Raw genomic sequence first — 22,047 nt, 5'->3', positions numbered from 1 at the left:
TTTGTGTCATTCACGTAGAGATATCATTTAATTTCGTCAGATGAAGAGAGTGTTGCGTCACTCGTCGTCAAGAGGATGCTATCAGTTCCATTTTTCAATTAGAAAAGGAGGACTCGTGATACTTCGTTTGATAGGTATTTAAAATTTTCATCCAATCCTCCTTTATTTTATTTCCCTAAACATAAACAATATTGTCGTGAAATATTTATTGGAATAATATGAAATATGCTTTGAATATTTTTCTACTTGAAATTTTCATAAGTTCATTCAGGAGAGACCAAGAAATATTTGAACGAGAATCTCCTAATATAAAAAAAGTTTTCAACTGAAGAAGACCAATCCTACTTATGTTTGCCACCTTTTGGAAAGCAATTACGATTTCAACACTATTTACGATATACTACATACAGGTAGAAAATGAAGGACGAAAATCAAATCTGCTGGAGTCTCTGGTAATCAATAAGAACAAACATTCAAATATCCTGTTAAATGACCAACACGAAGTTAGCCACTCACAGTTGTTAAACCTTCTTCCATAATGCTAATAATTTCACTCATATTCAAAATGTACTCCCTGACATTGTAATTTATTTACGAATTTTACCTGTTATTGAAACCCGTTTAGCAGAAGGCCCAAGAGTTGCCACTCTTGTGGCAACTCAAGGATAAGCCATTGCATGGCAATGCTTCAACAGCATTGAAGACCTTGGCTTATCAAAGCAACACATTTCGCTTTCCTCAGGTCGAGTGGGCTGAAGTCGGAAACTGAGGGGTTCACCATAGGCTGCCACGATGTTGTCTTTTCTTAGTCTACCGCAGTCGCGTGATGGGTAAGGAGGTTCCTTATATAAAGTACAGGACCTGCTGTGAGGCGTCTGAAACACTAAAGCACTTGCTGGCAGCTTTTCTAGCATATTTCAGCCTATATTCGTCGACATATCGCAGCCCTGAGAGTATTTCGTTACCACTTTTACAGTATTGACGGTATTTCCACGGTGAAGAAAGTGGTCGTTGGTTGATAAAACTGGAACGCTCCCTTGAATGTATCGGGGTTTCGGGAGATTTGGCCTGACTAGCGCAAACTGAGCTTACATTTTCATTGTCAACCATTTAACCGAAATTGAACAGGAAATATTACAGTTGTTACAGGAAATAGTGATGAACAAAAGGTAACGTGTTCTCCCACATGATCCCAGTTTATTCCTAAAAGACTGTTAGAGCTGTTCAATAGAAGGCTATGCAGGCCTATTCAAATTCGTTTCTGTACATGGGGATCTCGTAAACGATGAGAGATAGAGTGTTGTTTGAATTGTGGCAAAGTTGCGTATTTTATAGACATATTCAATGATGTAAAAAAATCGAATTTAGTTTTTTTATAATCTTTCATACATGGTGTCATCTGACTTGGGCCACCCCCATCTTTGAAGTTTTGAATACGGACCTGTATTTTTTGTTGCATTTTTTGTTTCGTCGACGTTCACTTCATACTGAGAAAAAATATTCAATTTTATATTTCGGGATGTTTCGGTAATATTTGATTATAATTGGGTGAATTAATCCCTTATAAACTACGGCCCTGGAAATTGGTTGACTGGGTTAAATAAAAACACGATAGGAACTTTAACGTCTCCCTATGTACCGTAGAGTTTTTAGAGAGTTTTTTTTTCGTTTTTAGGTACCTATTCATATTTTTTTCCATTGCTCTGAGCATTTTCTACAATGAACTTCGAATGAGAAAACCTTTCATGATTATCTGAAACATATCTACAACAAAAATACATGATATGTGTTTTGATAAACAGAAAAAGAAATGATAGCAATAATAACATCCGAAACGAAATGAAAATTGGAATGAAGTAATTTATATATACAAAAAATTAATGGCACAATAAATGTTCGAATTGGAGTCTTTCCATTTTGAGACAAATAATGGGCCAATAAGATGGCCTGCAAGATCACCAGATCTTACTATTTTGGACTATTTTCTATAGGGGAAATTGAAAAATAGGTTTCACACTGGTAGAGAGATAGAAAATGTGGAAGACTCGAGATTGAGGATTTTGAATGATTTCGCAACAATGCAGCAAATAAGTATATTAAGTGCAATGAATAATATAAAAACCGAGTTCGAAAATGTCTCGAAATGGATGAACTCCAATTAATTTTTTACGTACCTATAATATATATTACTTCATTTCAATTTTCTTTACAATTATAGTGTTCGTTTCAGATGTTATTATTGCTATCATTTCTTTTTCTGCCTATTGAAACACATTCAATATATTTTTTATGTAGATATGTTTCAGATAATTAATCATAAAAGGTTTTCTTATTCGAAGTTCATTGTAGAAAATGCTCAGAGCAATGGAAAAAATATGAATAGGTACCTAAAACCAAAAAAAAAATCTCTCGAAAAACTCTACGTTACATAGGGAGACGTGAAAATTGCTATTGTGTTTTTATTCAACTCAGTCAACCAATTTCCAGGGCCGTAATTCAAAAGTGAATAATTCACAAAATTATAATCAAATATTACCGAAACATCCCGAAATATAAAATTGAATTTGATTTCTCAGTATGAAGTAAACGTCGACGAAACAAAAAAAGCAACAAAAAATACAGGTTCGTATTTAAAACTTCAAAGAGGGGGGTGGCCCAAGTCAAATGACACCCTGTATAAAAGATTCATGGACATATTCTGATCGCCCACATCAAGTGCCAATGGCAGAATGTGGACAGATATTCAATGTTTTTGCGAATGAAGAAGATATAGGTAAAAATATAATTTGGGTTTTTTTTGTTTTTCCTGTATATCTCCAGAACCAAAAGAGCTATATTGGATTTTTTCACATCATTGAATAGGTCTTTAAAATACACAATACCCGACAATCTATTTCTTATCGTTTACGAGATTCCCATTTACATAAAGGAATTTGAATAGCCCTGTAATAGTACAGATTTCTGTAGTTACGCATAATCATTTTCACATTCTATGGAGTGAAAAAAAATAAATATTAGTGATAATAATCTATTGCATTAATGTTTGAAGGAGTCATTATTGTTGGATTGAAACATTGAAAATAATTATTAATAAATTTAGTTGTTGGTTCGAATTTCGCTGGTATCTTGCTTAGTTTTTGAGTCTTACATCTCCTGATAATATGCTCACTTGATAAACAAAAATAGCGTTGAGGGGCAGAATTTTTGTTCTGGTAATGGAAAAGTGTTTCTAGTAGATGATTGACTAATTTGAGAAAATATCCAATTTACTCAGACGGACAAGTTTCATTCATTATAAGTCATAGCTGAAATGCAGAAGACAGTTGAATTAAACCTCACTTTCAGTCAACCATGTGTCAATAACCAAGAGGAGAAAAATTCAATTTCTGTAATTTATTAATGTTTTTATGATGATAATATTGGAACATTTCTGTATTTGAACTTAATTGGAAATGAGAACATACCCCAGTCTACTGTTTTTTTAACTTTTTTCTACAAATAACTCACTCTTTGATTGAGTTGTAATGTATTCATTCTCCTGTATAATAATGTTATTGTTTGTTTTCAGATATCATGGGATCTATCAACTCATTCAACCTACTTTATTGATAAAAGATCCTGAACTACTGAGAAAAATCACTGTTAAAGATTTTGATCACTTCACTGATCACAGAAGCTTTTTTTCAGAAGAGACTGATCCTCTATGGGGCAAAAATTTATTTACATTAAAAGGTATGGATGTCTTTTCAGTTTCAGCCTAATTTTTTCCCATTTGGAAATACAAAATAATCTTAATATTTTTTTTGAATACTTTTTTCATGAATATTACTGGAGTTTTTTCCCAACACGAAATCGTTATTTCCAACACCTCGACACGTGTTTCAATCACCAAGTCATCATCTTCAAAGAGAAAGATTAAGAGGAAATCTAGTTTAATTTTCCTCTTTGAAGATGATCACTTGGTGATCGAAACACGTGTCGAGGTGTTGGGAAAGAACTCCAGTAATATTCATTACTACACCAAAGGTTCCAAACAGTGCATCATAAGTACTTTTTTCATACTAAACACTCCTTGAGAAGCTGTTGATAGTAAAACACCTCTTCTGAATTTGTGTACTGTTCAGTGGAAATCTGAGAAAGTAAGTAACAAAGGCCAAATTCTCTTCAAAGAAAATCTCGGAAATCTCTACGGAAATTGGAGTAATATAATATGATGTGGTGTGCCTTCGAATGTTACACCACCGGCACCGCCTGGCTCCATGCAAAACGAGTGTCACCATCAGCGTTACGCTAGTTGCACACACACCGATTTTGGACGGCCAGTGTAAAATTGGCCGAGATTTTATTGGTAGCGGGTGCTTGCACACTCACCAAATTTTTATCGGTCAAACAATCAGTTGCTTTGTTGTCGTAATTAGCACGCACTACCAAAACGAAGTTAATGCGTAGTAACTACGATTTCACCGAGCATTCGAGACTGGAATGGTCGGTAAAAAACCGGTGAGTATGCAAGAGTGTATTTAGTCATGTACGCCACTACTTCCCGGTACTGCCGGCGATACAGTGGCAGTGGACGGCTGCTCACCGGTATTTTACCGGCGACGATCACCGGTCGGCGTGTGTGCCAGGTCCCATTCCCACATGTGGTTCACTATTGGAATTTGGACGACCGGTACAAAGTCGGCCGTCCAAAATCGGTGTGTGTGCAACTAGCGTTAGGAAAAAATGTCTCAACTGAATATTGAACATGTTAAAGCGTAAATATTTCCAGTACGCAAGTGATTCTCTTATTTTGGACGATCCTAATCATTACAAATTAAGAACCAGAACAAACATTTTCTATGAATAATAAAGTCATGAAAAATGAGAATTGAAACTTTATATGTTTTCAACCACTTTTATTTGTAACTAATGTTACTGCAGTTTTGTCCTGAAAGGACATTTTCAAACTTATACATCATACTGTTTAATGTATTTGTTTGAGAATATTATTTGTAACTAACGTTTGAACCTTACTTACGAATAAAAGTGATAAAAAACTTAGAAAGTTTCAATTCTCATTTTTCGTGATGATTTCCTATCACATATAACGGCTACATCCATTGATTCTTTGAATAATGAGGTATTCAAAACTGAAGACAGAATGAATATTCAGAAAGTTCAAGATGTTTTAATTTCATCCAGCAGCAGGACCATGCTGAAATTATTCGAGTGGATCACCTACAAACCGGTTTCATGGGATTGCTTCCCGTCAGTGACGAAAAAATTCAACGTTTGTTTGAAGGTGATTGACAATGTTTCATGATGAATTTCATTAGTTCGGACTTCCATTGTCCAATATCATATAGAATGATTTGAAATCCCTGAAAGAACTAATGAAAATGAAGAATCAAATAAAGAAGAATTGAAGAAGAATAGCTGAAAATAACAATTATAATAACAAAAATTCCCTGAAATGAAATAAACTACAAGTAAAAATAGAACAATTGGACAAAAAATAAAAATTAAAAATTAGGCGATTCCAAACCAACCGACGTTTCGTCTTCGGGTGATGACTGGACTAATTCTTCCGAGAGATGACCATTTATGGGTTATTCGAGTACTTGCACTCATCTCCGATTTCCTTTTTCCGCTCCACCGGTTTAGCAGGTGCTATGACTCTTTGGCGTGAGTTGGCCATTTTTCGCTTGATTATGGGTTTCCATATGTTCCGTATCTCTACGCGAGATTTACTGAATACTTGGACAAAATGTATGTGGCTTCTTTGAATTTCCTCCTAAACCATTGTTCCTCCCTGTGTATGATCCCAGCTTGGGACCACTCGATGTTATGTTGATGGGTCCAAACATGCTCTGATATTCCTGATTTGCTGATTTCCCCTCGCTGTGTGAGTTTTTTGTGCTCAGGAATGCGAACTTCCAATGGCCTCTCAGTTTCACCGATATAGGACTTTCCGCACTCACAGGATATCCGATAAATGAAATTCTTGGAATCGCAGTCGGCGTTTGATGTCCTGGTATTCATGAGATTGCTACATATGGTGTTTCCGGAACTGAAGCAGGTTCTAATGTTGTACTTGGACCCAATTCGTCTTATCCTTTCCAATAATCCTCTGATGTAGGAAAGTGCAAGCACTGGTTATAACGACTTCTCTTCCTTGCGAGGCTCCTGCTGTCTATTAGCCGAAGTCTCTTCCACCATCGCTTTATAGATCATCCAATATAGATCATTTTTGATCATGTCTAGTTTCTTCTCGAGACCTTCGTTAGTATTAGAGCCCGAAAGTACGGTCTGATAGAGTTTTGATTATTTCTCTCTTGGTCGATTGATGGTGGTTGGATCCGTGGTTCAGATACTGTCCCGTGTGAGGGGGTTTTCGGTATACAGATGTTTGCCACTTGGTGTCGGTCATCTTAACCAATACGTCTAAGAATTGCAATTCGGTGTAGTCTTCCTTCTCTATTGTGAAAGTTTTTTTTATTCCTTTTTTTTGGCAGTTTTCGCAGAGATTTCTAATCATTTCATATAATATCAGACAATGGATGAGCTAATGAAATTCAGAAAAAAAATCATTTCAACGCAGCTCCGCTGCATATATGAAACTTTCATCGAAAAGAAAGATTGATAACTAGTACCAGCTCCATCTCGTGAACAGAGCCCCAAGCGAGAAAGGAACATGTACCAACACTCTAACAGAAATCAAAACTGTTTTTTCCCGCTAGGGGCTTGGAGCACGAGATGGAGCTGTCACCAATTAACAATCTTTCCCTCAGACGAAAGGTTCATATATGCATATTAATCTTTTCTGCACTGGCGGGAAGTAATTCCATGAAACCGGTCTGTAGATGATCCAGTCGAATAATTCCGACATGGTCCTGCTACTGGATGAACTTGAAACATCTGCGAGGCTAACTTCTGTGAGGTATGTTGCATAAATATTCAATAGCAGCGTAGTACCTAGTAGCCAGGGAATCATTTGTTTTCCGGCAGACCTTTACCAGAGTCTACTGAGTAGGTAATTGGGAGACATTTATTCATTTACTTGAATGAAGTACCCGGCAGACAGTGTACGTTCATGACTTTGTCCTTTTGAATAGTACACAGCTCGTTAAAATCAATAAAAGAGAGTCCAAATATGGTACTCCAATTTTAGGGTCAATTTCAGAACCTTCCATCTTCCTTAAATTGATTGACGAGTCACCAATTGTGTCCTCTGAACACAATTTTTTTTCTATATGCGGACGATAAAACATTAATGAACTCAGACAGAAACGTTGATGCAGCTCATTTCAAAAAAATTATTTTTAGCAAAACGTCTGAAAGTATATTATTGAGAGACAATCAAACATACCCATATAGAAAGCAACCAGGAACCTTTGAAACTTCCAAACCTCGTATTTCTTGAGTCTCATCTTCACTTAACAAATCCAACATCATAGCAAGATCGTTTTTTTAGCATGACTTTCTAACGCTACTAGATATTCCTGGTCCTAGTGGTTTCATGTCCTTTCCGTGGAATTATATAAATTGTCTACCAAGCTCGAAAACTTTTTTGAAAGTTCATTTCCCAGAGTCGTGATGGACTGGCGAATCGGATCAAATTCTTGTGATCTTTGTGTCGGTGGTGACATTGTTAATTACTTTGTCAGATAATATATCAACAACGAAAACCACGTTGGAAAAATAAAAAAAATTGTTATAAAACGATAAACTTCAATGAAAAGTAATACCGAAATAACATAATGACATTTACCTGGCGATTTTAATTTCATAAGCTGAGCTGAAATTAATATAAAGATTTCCCAATAAACAATTATTGACACACAATAATCACTATATCACAATAACACTCAAAATATTTATCTATTCAATAAGTCATCCACAGCACAAACAATCGGGTGATGATTTATCACAAGAATCAAATGATGCACCACAACAAACGCTTCAGATCTTGTTACTTACCAATTTGTTCACTCCTATTGGTCATTGTAACGTGCGAACTGCACCCGCCCAATACCTTTCTTGTCGCAACCTTAATTATATCCACATCCGCATGCACATCCGCATTGATTATTGCGTATGTGGATGCAGATATCGAAATAAGTATAGATAACTTTGACTATTCATCAGACAGTTATAACACAAGAGATACAGGGTGTTTCAAATTCGATTCTCACCATTGGGATCTCGGAAACTATGAGAGATACGAAGATGGTTAAATTGGGGCCAAGTTGCGCATTTATCTGACTAACAATATGCCGTTGAGAAAGTTATGAAATTCCAAGTATAATCGGAAAATGGTTTTAATTTTTTTCTGGCTTTTTCTTCGAAGGATTCGAAAATAAATTGCTATAAATTGCAATGGATCCATAGTCTTTTCAACAGCAAAGAAATCTATTCTGAAAGCGATTGACGTCATTCATTACACAGCCATCAGAATTGCTATGGGGGCGTTTTGTACCAGTCCAGTAGGGAGCCTATTTGTAGAAGCAGGAGAACAACCCCTCGAGCTCCATCACCAACACCTAATATTGAAGTATGCTGTCAGAATATCAGCCAATACATACAATCCTACCTATCGAAATACCTTCTCAAACCAATACGCACGCATTTTCCCACAAAACAAAGTAATACCCACACCACTATATGCCCAAATCAATAAAATAGTTACTGCCTCATTTAACTTCCGTAACACCTACCCTATTAATATCAAAATTCCACCTCCCTGGACGATTGATCTTCCCAAGTGTAATACTCAATTGATCGCTCTTTCGAAGCATAGTTCACCGTCAGTTGTTATACAGAAATCATTCTCAGAGTAATTCGCCTCAAAATACTAATCTTTCAACCACATATATACAGACGCTTCCAAAACAAATGATGGGGTTGGTACAGCAGTTATAACGAACACGACAAATAATACTTACCACCTACCACCTGCTTCCAGTATCTACACAGCTGAACTTCACGCCATTGAAACTGATCTAGCACACTGCAATAGAAACGTCAGTGATATTCACGGACTCGCTTACTTCAATACAAGGACTTCAACAACTAGACCCCTAAAAATGCCATTCTTCTTCGAATCAAAAGAGAACTTGTAGAACTAACCAACAACAGAAAAAGAGTGGAAATAGTCTGGGTACCATTTCACACAGGCATTAAAGGCAACGAAATCGCTGACGCAGAAGCTAAAGCTTCCATTACATATCCAGGAATATATCAAAACTCCCAGGTTCCACAAAAAGATCTATAAAACGACATTAAAAAACTTATATTCAAACGATGGAAAGAACGGTTAAGCTTCTCAACCCCCAATAAACTCAGATATATCAATTCAAACCTAGTTATTAACAACTACCGCCCTCTCAGTCGTAGACAGCAAGTTATTGTCACTACGCATTGGTCACACCCGGTACACTCACCTACATCTAATCAAGAAAGAAACACCCAACCGATGCCCCAACTGCAACGTTGATCTAAGTGTTAAGCACATTATCATGGAATGTCCCAGCTACCAAAACGAAAGACTTATACCCGGCTTAGGAAATGAATACTCCAGTATTCTGAACATCAAGAATATAGAAAAATAAAAAACAAAATTTCTAACATGATATAGAATATAAAACACCTTATTGTTCCACCGCTCATAACCTAGCTGGTTAATGCGGTATAATTGAAATAAAACAAATTTCACTTCATCATTGCTCCTTTTTCCTGCTACATAATGGTGTTCTCAGATTTGCTATCCGACGTTTGGTCTTCAGGTCACCATCATTAACTTTATTTTTTCTTAAAAGCACTACATTGTATTCTTTCTGTTTTGAATAGAAACAGATTTTACCTTTTTCAATAATGAATCATAAATTCATCATTCTTTTTCGAAAAGTTGATTCTTATCATGATAGGCTTTGACTTGATGTTTCTAAATTTGACTTTCAATTTGTTATACTCAATGACAATTTTTTATTGTACAAGTCATTGAATTTTCAATGCAAAATGGTCATGAATGAAGAAAACAAAGATATGATACAAATTTATTACAAATACGATGGAAACAGTGTTAGCACATCGGAAATGTATTTAAACTTGTATCCCGAAAGACGACAACCACATCGAACTATGTTCACGTTATTGGATCAAAATCTCACCGAGTTTGGTTCATTTGAAAAGCCGAGGAAAAAATACGCATACAGAATGGACCAGAAAACTAAGGAAAATTTAATAAATGAGGTATGTATGAGGTAAGTTAGACATTGTGTCCTTTTCAATAAAAATTAATAATTTGCATGAACCTGGAGAAATCTACACGTCAAATTTCCTCCGAAATGAATATTTGTCATATAAGTGCTTGGAGACTTATCTCAAAAAAAGCAGTTTAAATTAAAATGTTACAAAATACACATATCTCAAAAATTGCATCCAGGTGATCTCGAAAAGCGATTAGATTTATGTAATTGGCTAATAAGAAGACCTAATTTTCCTGTTTCCCTGAAAAATGTAATTTGGACAGATGAAAGCAGTTTTACGAATTGTGGAATATCCAACCGAAATGACGAACACATTTGGAGCATGAATAACCCCCTGGCAGTTCCGAAAAATTTGACATCAAGTGCGATTTAGTATTAACGTGTGAGCGGGAATTCACAAAGATAGAATTTTGGGTCCTCATTTATTTGGTGAAATCTGAATGGAGAAACCTATCACCAGTTTTGCCTGTCGATTTTTGAAGACTATTTGGATGGTCTAAATTTGGCTAACTATAACAACATTTGTTTTCAATATGATGATGCTCCACCGCACACTACCAGACGAGTATCTAATTACCTGTGAGGTGAGATGGCCAGCAAGGTCTCCAGACTTGAGTGTTATGGATACATTCTTATAGGGTACACTGAAAAATAGAGTTTATGGTCAGAGGATATATCAAAATATTGAGAACTTTTAACACAGCATTGTTAGAGAGTTCGGAAGATTGAGAAGAAGAGAAATTAATCGTGCACTGAATGATATTCGAAGAAGGGCAGAGTTGTGTTATCATTAACAAGGCCAACATTTTGAGCATTTGCTGTGATTTACTTTTGTCTTTACATTTCAGTTAATTATTGTTTCTTGTTCAAAGTTCTATTTTCATTGAAAAAACATAATGTCTAATTTACCTCTGTTTCCGTATTTTTCCATTGGCTTTTGAAACGAACCAAACTCGGTGAGATTTAGACCCAATAACTTGAACATAGTTCGATGTGGTTGTCGTCTTTCGGAATATATGTTTAAATACATTTCCGGTGTCCTAACACTGTTTCTTTCGTATTAGTGATAATTTTGTATCATTTTTTTTATGGAAGTCATTTCTTGCCAAAAATTCAATGACTTGTACAATAACAAAATGTTATTGAGTGTTACAAATTGAAAATCAAATTTAGAAACATCAAAGTCAAAACCTATTATGATAAGATTTTTTCAATATCTCTAATTTTTCATGAAAGAATGATAACTTGTGATACATCATTGGAAAGGTAAAATCTGGTTCTATTTTTTATCATTAAAAAATATCCTCTTCTCATGTTGACGATGGGACTGGTATTTCAATGGTGTGGAAATTTGGCTCAATCAAATTTCACCCTTTTTGACACTGAAAAATGTTTCCATCATCATTCTTACCACTCATATATTTTGATATATTTTTGCTAGGTCCTTTTCAAAATAGTTTTCAGCGTAATAACAATTATCATACGGAACATAAACCCATACAAAATTTTTGTAAATCATTTTTGGTGCTTAATTTGAAGCTTCTCTTTGTCGATATCCTTCTCACAGAATTTGGTATGGAAAAAAAATCCAAAAAGTAGTAGTTGTGACGAGAATTATTAACATTTGCGGTTCACCCACTCAATGTTACTCGCAGCATTCCACAAAAAAATGTATCAACAGTACCTGAATTGACAAAATGGTTTAGACTTTCACGGCTGAGGTTTTCAGTGTCATTTCTTTTCGAGTTTGAAAGCCGTGGATTTTCGGAATTTCTTCCTGACTTTTCGCTGGCGCGAGTGGCTAGCTCCTTCAGAGGTTTAACCATCATGGCTTGCTGTCCGATGATTACCTTTTGGCTTCGTAAAGTGTATTTATGCCTTGTCAGGTAATCAGTTTCATTTGTACCTGTATTCGTATCTGCATTCGTACCTGTACTCGTTCCTGCACTTGAACTTGAAACATTAACAATCAACAATCTTGCTGCCTGTTGTCCTGTTCGTTATTCTCGAATTCCTTAAAATGGGGTTCCATATTTGATTGAGGTGCACCGCTTCTTCATTTCGGTTGAAATTCTCCATGTGTTTGTGGATTTCTATTGCCTCCCGTATCAGTCGGCTATGGTATCCCTGGTTGAGGGCAATTAGTTCTGTGTTTTCAAATGAAATTGTGTAGTCTCCTTCACTAAGTGCGTGTTCTGCCACTACTGACTTGTCCGTTTGGCCTAGTCTGCAGTTTCTTTTATGATCTTTTAGTCTTGTTCCCATGGATCGTTTGGTGGTTCCGATATATACCTTTCCACAAGTGCACGGTATGCGATAGACTCCTGCTACTGATAATGGGTCTCTTTTGTCTTTAGGCGACCTGAGGCTTTGTTGTATCTTACTCGTGGGTTTGAAAACTGTTTCGATGTCGTGTTTGCCCAATAGTTTTCCAATTCTGTCCGTTAACCTAGGAATAAACGGTAGATATGCGCGTGCGACCATCTGATCCTTTTTCGCTTTCTGAACTGTGGTGTTCTTCGGTTTCATGGCTTTTCTTGTCTCGGAGGCACTGTATCCATTCGATCTCAAGGTCACTTAAAGATATTTCAGTACCCACTCCAGATGTTCTGGTTCACATATCCTCCGAGCTCGTTCCGTTAGAGTGGAGATAACTCCTCTCTTTTGGCTAGGATGGTGGTTCGATAGTGCGTGCAAGTATCTATCTGTGTGTGTGGGTTTTTCGATACACTTTGTGGGTTAGTCTGGTATCACATCGTTCTACTAGTACATCTAGGAAAGCTATCCGTTGTTCTTGCTCAATCTTCATGGTGAATTCAATGCTCGAGTGTTGGGCGTTCAAGTGGTTTAGGAAACGGTTCAGGGCGTCTCTTCCGTGTTTCCAGATGACGAACGTGTCATCCACGTAACGTAGCCACAAGGTCGGCTTCAATTCAAAAGTGTCTATCGCCTTCCCTTCAAACTGCTCCATGAAATAATTTGCTATCTCTGAGCTGAGTGGACTCCCCATCGTAACGCCATCTAGTTGCTACTAGCAACTACTAGCAACTAGATAATTCAAAAATTATCAATATTGAATTAATTTCGAATTGATTTGTATAATTCTCCTATGGGGAATTTGTTATCATCACGTTATCTTACTCAGCTTTCCTGAAATATTTGCTAGGTAGTAATCATCAATGGATTGACTTGTTTTCATTTATTTTTTCTAGTAGATATGTGGTTTTTTCATTTTGGTAAATCGAGTCTGGAAGTAGTTTTTATCTGTTCCTCGAAATTTTGAGATGAATTTCTGAATTTCGAGCTTAGAGTCGAAATTCCGGACATAAAGTCGACATTTCCAAGAAACATACGGAAAAAATATATTGCCCTCATGGCCTTATGTGGAAGCTAATAACATGATTTTTAATTTTTCAGGTAGAAAGTGGCGAGAAATGCGACCTATTCTCAGCCCATCGTTCACTAGTAGCAAAATGCGAACAATGTTTGTTCTGATTTCGAAATGTTCTAAGGACTTCGTCAATCATTTTCTCAAGAAAGACCAAGACTGTGTAGAAATGGAAATGAAAGACACATTCACCCGTTTTACTAACGATGTTATAGCCACCTCTGCCTTTGGTGTGAAAGTCGATTCACTTGAAGAACCAAATAATGAATTTTATTCGATGGGAAAGAGGGCAACAGATTTTTCAGGATTCGCAATGATGTTGAAGTTCATAGGATTTTTCGTGGCTCCTGATCTTTTAAAGGTGAATGAAACTTTTGTTCACAACCTTCTCCCCAAATAAAAAAACTGAATCTATCAGGTTCTACTCTGTGAGCAAGTGGCTCAATGATATCTCAAATAGAAACTTCGAATTTAGTTGAATTTTTTCCATTCAAATGCAATCCAATGTACAAGATGTTCCCTAACTACAGTACGAAACTTCATAGGATGATCGTTTCAAAAAAAAAATTTTCATGAACATATGTCCGAAGTTGCTCTGTTTCTTAGACACAGGGCATTGAAGTTGAAAAAAAAACGGTATTTATGAAATATCATAAATATCCTTACACGGATTCGATTGAAATTTGCTATACTTAATTCAAGTAATGAGGCGCTCATTCTCCCCTAACTAGATCGGAATTATTAGGTCCAGTGGAGTCCCAGTTGGCACCACAGTCAACAATATTGGAAAAAAAATAAGCCACTGACTTGTGGTTGTAGTTTGTTATATTTTTTAATTGATCAACTGAAAATACAACTTTTTCGTCGCTTGTACTTTCTTCATATCTAACTTCGTTTTCGATAAAAAAAATTATAGTCACTTTACATATCATGAACACCTGCTTTGGATACCAGCTGACACTGATAGTGTTGTCATATCAGTGAAAGTTAGAGTTGCCAATTAGCAGTGATTCCATCATGAATAATTTTACTAACGTTTCACTAACCGTTTTTTTTAATTCAACGCCTTGTATCTCAGAAACGAAGCAACTCCGGACATATGTTCACAGAAATTTTGTTTCTTGTAACAACGTAACGGATCACACTCTGCAGTTTCGTACCGTAGTTAGGAAACACTCTGTATATAGAACACATATTATCCATTCTGAGACAAGAAGATCGGAACTATTACTGTATCAGAAAGAATTACCCTGAATTTGTTGTTATAATTCACATTATGTATCTAGGGTATTTCCTGATCATACCAATGAAAAAAAAATTAGGTGAATAACATTCACATCAAAGCACGAATAGTCAAAAACCCTCGCACTGGTATGAGGTTATAAATGAATTTTCCCATACAATTTTTTTCAACTAGTTGAACAATAATTCGAACCCACAGAATTCATCTGACTGTTAGGAATCACACGTTGAAAAGTAGGACCTCGTCAGTCCTTAGCTTGCACAAGTTTCGACTTCTGAGGGTTGTCGTTCGTTGGGGTGCTTAAAAATCTGTTTAAAATCTGTTTTTCCATTAATCAGCTGCCGCCCCATACGAACGACAACTCTCAGAAGTTGAGAAACTTGTGCACGATAAGGACTAACGAGGTCTTACCTTTTAACGTGTGATTCCTAACACAGCTGGTTAACGGAAAAATATATTTTTTTCAGATATACAAAGAACTGATTTATCATTTTGCAATGACGTTGCGGTTAGATTTCTAAGGTTGAATTAAGTTTTTCGACTAATTGCGAATAGAGTAATTTATTGATCCTGTCGATTATAAAAAGTTCTCTCGGAGAAAGTGAGTTTGTTATTGAGTATAGTTCATTCGTTGGATCAAATATGGAAAAACAGTCATATTTGTAGAAATTTCTACTGAATGTTATATATTCAACAAAAATTTGATGTGACTCAGAACATGTGAAACCAAAAAAGTTCTTTGCTACTATCGGTTTCAGTCCAGAATACCGTTTTCAACATATCGTATCAACATTTTATGGATTTTTTACCTAATTTATTTCATCACGAAGGAGTTTGGTACAAAGCCTCCAAAGAAATAGCTTCAAATCTCACTTGAATGTGTTTTCTGAATAGATTGGATTTGGGAATGAGAGTACTGTCAGACTTTCATATTTCACATATCCAAAAGATGATTCGACTGAAGAAATGTTTGATGAATAATCAGTGTAAAATTAAAACCAAAACCGATCCTTCAGTTTTGCGCTTATGATTTTCATATTTATGTCCTAAATTGAAATTTCTTATAGTATCTGCGGATACCATTCATGGATCCAGCAGTTAACAGATTTTTCTGCGATCTGGTTGATAATACCATACAAGTTCGGGAAAAAAACAATATAATTCGACCTGATATGATTCATCTATTGATGGAAGCGAAAAAAGGAGTTCATCACAAAGATGAAAATTCAGGCGTGGATACAGGATTTGCCACAGTTGAGGAAGCTGACCTTGGTGAGTATTAGATATATATCTGTATCATATTTTACAAAATTAAAAAAACTTTATTCTGTTCATCGAGAAGTGTAGCACTTTATCACTTGAATCAAATAATCAATCACACAAATAAATCTTCCTGGCAGAAAACTATTATAGGATTGCTGAACATCAACCTGTTTCCTCATAGCACTGCCATACTTGAAATAGATGAAACTTTATAATGAAAATTAAGAAATGATACTTTTTATATGTTTGTATCACTTTTATTGGGCTACTGACAAAAATTAACTGAGATAAATATTAAAATCACGCGAAATCTTACTTTCAATGAGAATGAAACAATAGAAAATTATCAATTAGTTAAGGCTTTCGCGGACAAAATTTTCATTGTTACTATCTTCATTTTGTTGTGCTTGGTATTATTGAGGCCTTCTATCGTGCGTGGCATGAGAGGTTTGCTGGACAAACTTCGATGCAGCTTCCTGCTAGAACGTTCCCTGCAAGTGGCCTTCGATGGATCGATGAATATCTCTCGAATACATTCACCATTAACTATGGTGTTCCCCAGGGAACCACATCGTCTCCAACCCTCTTTTTATTTTATATCAACGACTCATTGGCAAAAACCCAAAATCCAGTACATTGCTTTGCTGACGACAGCACACATCTGCTGCGGATGCACATCTCCACCGGCAGCAGGAGGTTGAATATCTTGATGAGGATCTAGAAGTGATTCCGAATTGAGGTAAAAGTAACCAGGTTCGATTCAATGCCACAAAAACCTAGACATAGTTTTCTCCAAGAAAATAAATGTCTCCGAACCGTATATAATAATATAAGGTCAGACAATTCCGCATTCTGCTTCGATGAGTTTGTTGGGGGTTAAAATGGAAACCAATATGTCTTGGCACAATCATGTCGCTGGAATTGCAAAGACTGCTCCTCAAAAGTTCGGAACACTGTTTCGAACCCGGAAACTGTACACACCTCAGCAACTTTTGATGCTTTATAAAGCTCGTATCAGACCTTCTTTGGAGTATTGTTCTCATGTATGGTGCTCCGCGCCCAAACATACCCTGCAACTGCTGGACTCCATCCAGAAAAGAGCCATCCGCCTGATTGGAGACGCGAACATAACTTGCAACCTTGATAGTCTAGAACACCAAAGGTTGGAGATTTGTCTATCTTTTTTGATATACTGGCTGAAATACGAATAATTTGCTTTTGGGCATTGAAAATATTTGCTGATGAGCTAGATAATTCCCACCCACCAACGATGAAATAAAATAGGTGACTCATATGGGTAATTTATCATCTGGTGTGGTGATAGAATAATTGGAGTACCTTGTGAGTTGTCTCTTCGCATACATAAAAATTTGCAGACGACGACCATGGAAAAGGAAATAGCTCTGACAGTATATCTTCCATCTTGTAAGCAATTACATGAACCTCCGAATTCCAACAGACGACAATTCAAAAAAAGTTATCACTTGCCTTGAAAGTTTATATTTTTAGATCTATCATTATTTTTGAAGCGCATAAAAAATCATTTGACGATCTCAAATGTTTCTCAAACTGAGCACTTATATGAAATGTTCCTCATTCTGAATATGTCAACAAGGCAGAGAGATAGTTCTATGGAAAAGTTGATGAATAAATGATTTGCAATAGAGGTTGCAGTGTTGCCCATAAATCCTTCATAACAGACTACTTGCTGAAACTTTTTGTGTGTAAATTTATTGACTGCCACTTCTGGTCGACATTACTGGCCGTCTGTTAATATGGATTGTATCACTGGACATAATTGTCCGACTAGCCTATTTGACTGCTCCAAAAGCTGTGTATGCAGGAACCAACCACCTAAAAGTTGCCCAATCTTTCGATATTCATTTCAACGAACTCAGATTAGTTTTTTCTATATTTTGATCCATGAAATCATCGGATATTTTTTATATGAACGAATATTTGTTATTTATTCTGTTATTCAAATTCAACGTCAATCGACATCTCAATGGCTTACTTTGCTCTGTATAAAATATAACTCTTCTTCATAAACTGAATAACTGTCACCTACTTACACTGTGTAGGTCAAATCAGGTTGAAAATAATTCAACATGTCCAGATATAGGGAAAGTTGGAAGAAGTAACAATTTGAATATTTCTCCTAAGATGCATAGATGGAAAATATAGCGTCAATGAAGCCCAAATGGGCGTGTGGAATGTTATATACCCCTTTTTACTTTTATCAAAACTTTCGAAGGTATAGTTATATTTTTCATAGGAAAGGGTTTTTACTAATCACACCAGGGTTGGTGTCATTATTAATAGCGCCAATCGCCAATAAAATATCCCAAAAAAATATGGTGGTGTTACCAAATATTGTTCATTATTATAGGTTTCGATATTTCATCATTTGACTTCCACGATGTCGTATGAGTTTTATGTCTTCTTCTCGGTTCAATTGAGGGAAGAATGTAAAAATGGATGAGATCATGATTTCGAAATATGAATACTTGAAGTTTCTCGAAAGAAATCGAAGATAATACAAATATTTTTGATATAATTTTTCGGACTATTGAAAAGTTCAGATGGAATCCTTACTGACTTTTATTGAGGAATAGCCGAAACTTCACCTCAAACCTCATTTTCAACTTTGACTTTAGTCATTGAAGTTTTCCACATTTTGCTGAGGAAGGTTTTTTGGAAGATAACTGACAATGTTTCATGATGAATTTCGTTAGTTCGGACTTTAATTGTCTGATATTATATAAAATGATTTTGAAATCCCTGGAAGAATTAAAAAAAAGACTAAAAAATTAATAGCTGAAAATAACAATTATATTAAGCAAAAAAAACCTGAAATGAAATAATAGTGAAATAAAATAGACGTAAAAATAGAACAATAGGAGAAAAAATAAAAATAAAAAATTCAAATTCTTCTTGAGGGCTCTGTAACAATTAATTTTCATAAACATACCTTCCACAGAACTTAAACGATTATTATCGTTTCAATATCACAAGAAATAATGAGTTCATAATCAAATTACTCACCGAAAAGTAGTTTTTTCGTGTTCATAATATTACTATTTTAAAAACCATCAGACATATTACATATATATTTAAAAAAAACATTGCAACAACCAAATTTCCGAGACAATACCAACACAAAACAAACGAATCTGTGATTGTGATAAGTTGGTGTCTGTTTTTTGATCAATGGCAGAAAGAAAAAGAATGGAAAGTTATTCAGGTATTTTACGTATCAAATTGAAATATGCAGTACTGAGGCCAATTTGATACGTAAGATACCTGAATAATTTACAATCTTTTTCTTTCTGCCATTGATTAAAAAACAGATACCACCTTACCTGAATCACAGATAAAGCCATTCGTTTGTTTCATGTCGTTTTGTGTTGGTAGTGTCTAGGAAATTTCGAGTTGTAGTGTTTTTAGTGTATCTGATATGTTTGATGGTTTTCAAAATAGTAATATTATCAACCCAAAAAAACTACTTTTCGGTGTTTAATATAATTAAGAACTCATTATTTCTTCTGAAATTGAAATGATAATAATCGTATGAGTTTTGTTGAAGGTATGTTTATGAAAATTTTTCGTTACAGATCCCTGAAGAAGAATTCAATTAAATCCGAAACGTCGACAATAAAACATATTTTTTTTTTAAGAAAAGTTGATCCTGTTACCCAACCAACCTTTCTTCAGAAAAATTATTGGATCAATAAACTAGTCAACAAAAAATAAAAAGTTGAGAGATTTCAAGGCAAGTTACGATTGTGGATTCTAATAATCGAAACGTCGTGAAGTAACTTGGCTTGGAATCTCTTAACTATTTTTTTTTAATTTTTTGTTTATTCTTCTATTTTTACTTGCATTTCATTTCACTATTATTTAATTTCAGGTTTGTTTTTGCTTAATATAATTGTTATTTTCAGCTATTCATTTTTAATTCTTCTTTTTTTTTAGTTCTTTCAGAGATTTCAAATAATTTTATATAATATTAGATAATGGAAGCCCGAATTAATGAAATGCTGAGGAATGCTCATAGAAATGTTTTCTCTGTGAATTTTAAAATACATGTCGAAATAAAATGTAACTTTCGTTTTTTTAGGAGAAGGGCACGTCACCGAAATAACTAACTTAGATATCACAGCTCAGGCCTTGATATTTTTCTTTGCCGGGTTTGATTCGGTGTCTTCGCTCATGTGCTTCATGTCCCATGAGTTGGCTGTCAATCCAAACATTCAAACAAAACTAAGAAATGAAATTGAAGAGACACTAGCGGGATGTGGAGGAGAAATAACATACGAAGCATTACTGAAAATGAAATATATGGATATGGTTATATCAGGTAAAAACGCGATAGGAATTTATATTCTCTGTGTTTCTGATTTTATAGTTTACTCGGTGACGGTATTGACTGATTCAATAAAATGAAATGACATATTACTTTGGCTCAGGATAGAAAAATAAACTGAAAGAAATATTGCAAAACAAAAAAAAATGTGGCAAACTGAAAAGTTTTTATGGAAAGAGATCAGGGAATAGAAAATTTTTGAAGTGTTTGAAGAAACGGGTTTCTATATGAATCAAAACCAAAGTCAAATGGAAGATAACGTATCCATGTTCAATAAAGAAAATTATAATCAAAAATTAGTACGATTTTCAATCCGTAACACTTTGAAAGAAGAATTGAAAACCAAAAGAATCAAATATATCTGTTGAACTTCAGGAGGGAAACTATTTCAAGGCGTGTGCCATGTTACGTATTTATAAGAAATTATTTGTCGCACACTTGTTGACAATTCGTCTTCTTCATTCAATTTCTTTTTTGATTTTGATATCCCGATTTATATAATAGATCTGACAGCAGTTATGAATCTGAAACAATTATCCAGATTAGAGAAAAAAAATGGTACTTGCAGTACCAAACGTTTCGTCTGCTACTACGGCATATATCAGTGGAATGTATGTTCGTTGACTGCTAAAAAAGGTTATATTTTCAAGTCTCAGTAACGACTGACTGAGAAGCACGTAACACAATAGCCATACTGATTTAGGTCAGGTTGGAGCCTGGCTTCCTTACCCTTTCAACTGGTGATTGTCAGAGGGACAAATGGGTCATAACTAATGGTGGCATGGCGACATGAATGTCCTCAGACATCAGTACCGCCCTTAACGGTGTACCCCTACTTGGCTTGAGTGGGATGGATGAAAAAAAATTGTTCATCTGTTGAAGAGGGATATGGGGGCCTCACTCGATAGAGTGTCAGGGCTTTCTATATCGAGAGGGGTCGTCTACAGCATAGTCTATAGCTTCCTTAACTAACGGATCATCGTGTGTTTCTGCGCAATCAAAAACTCGGCTGAATGGACTGCCAAATGGAAGGTAAGTTAGCTGCAAATCTCAGCGGATGGCTTCATGCCACGCGAACAATGGAGCATTCACAATCATCCGTATTATCTTGTTCTGCAATCTCTCCAGAATGGAGATATTAGACGGAGCCGCTTGTTCCCAGATGCCTGAAGCATACATGATGACAGGCTTGAGCATAATGTTGTAGATGGTAATTTTGTCTTCAGGGCTCAATTTAGATCTGTTGAACAGAGGGTACAGACTAGCTATCCAGCCCTCGATCCTTGTAAACAGATATAATGTGCGGGTTTGAGGTGAGCCCACGGTCTATTAGAAGGTCGAGGTACTTTACCCGCGATTGCCAGTTGATCTCCCTTACAGAGACCCTCACTTTCCTAGCCTGAGAAGATATCGTTCTTCCCATGGTTATCGCCTGATTTTTTCTGGGTTCACAGGAGAGCCGTGTCATCGGCGTAGAACTGAGAAGCTTCGTGTTTGCTCGTATTTATAGTTTTGAATGATGCTGTGGATGATGTAG

General features: G+C 35.6%; 2 protein-coding genes across 2 annotated transcripts in view; one reads left to right on the top strand and one right to left on the bottom strand.

The window, feature by feature from the left end:
• LOC141487456 (uncharacterized) overlaps window positions 1-22,047 on the bottom strand; it is a 92,542-nt gene that overhangs the window by 52,882 nt on the left and 17,613 nt on the right. The gene's annotated exons all lie outside the window — the stretch shown is intronic.
• The window catches only part of LOC141487454 (cytochrome P450 9e2-like), a 32,279-nt gene that overhangs the window by 3,314 nt on the left and 6,918 nt on the right, over window positions 1-22,047 (top strand). The window contains exons 3-6 of the mRNA XM_074186538.1: window positions 3,569-3,732; window positions 13,668-13,999; window positions 15,949-16,153; window positions 20,265-20,504. Coding sequence (XP_074042639.1) covers window positions 3,569-3,732; window positions 13,668-13,999; window positions 15,949-16,153; window positions 20,265-20,504 — 941 coding nt within the window. The remainder of the gene's footprint in view (window positions 1-3,568; window positions 3,733-13,667; window positions 14,000-15,948; window positions 16,154-20,264; window positions 20,505-22,047) is intronic.

Source organism: Leptinotarsa decemlineata, unplaced genomic scaffold (genome assembly GCF_025532065.1).
Source record: "Leptinotarsa decemlineata unplaced genomic scaffold, Ldec_3_MD MMD2_P_RNA_scaffold_2, whole genome shotgun sequence".
Taxonomy (NCBI): Eukaryota; Metazoa; Arthropoda; class Insecta; order Coleoptera; family Chrysomelidae; genus Leptinotarsa; species Leptinotarsa decemlineata.
The sequence above is the reverse complement of the archived record's forward strand: the minus strand, read 5'-3'. Positions and strand labels throughout refer to the sequence as shown.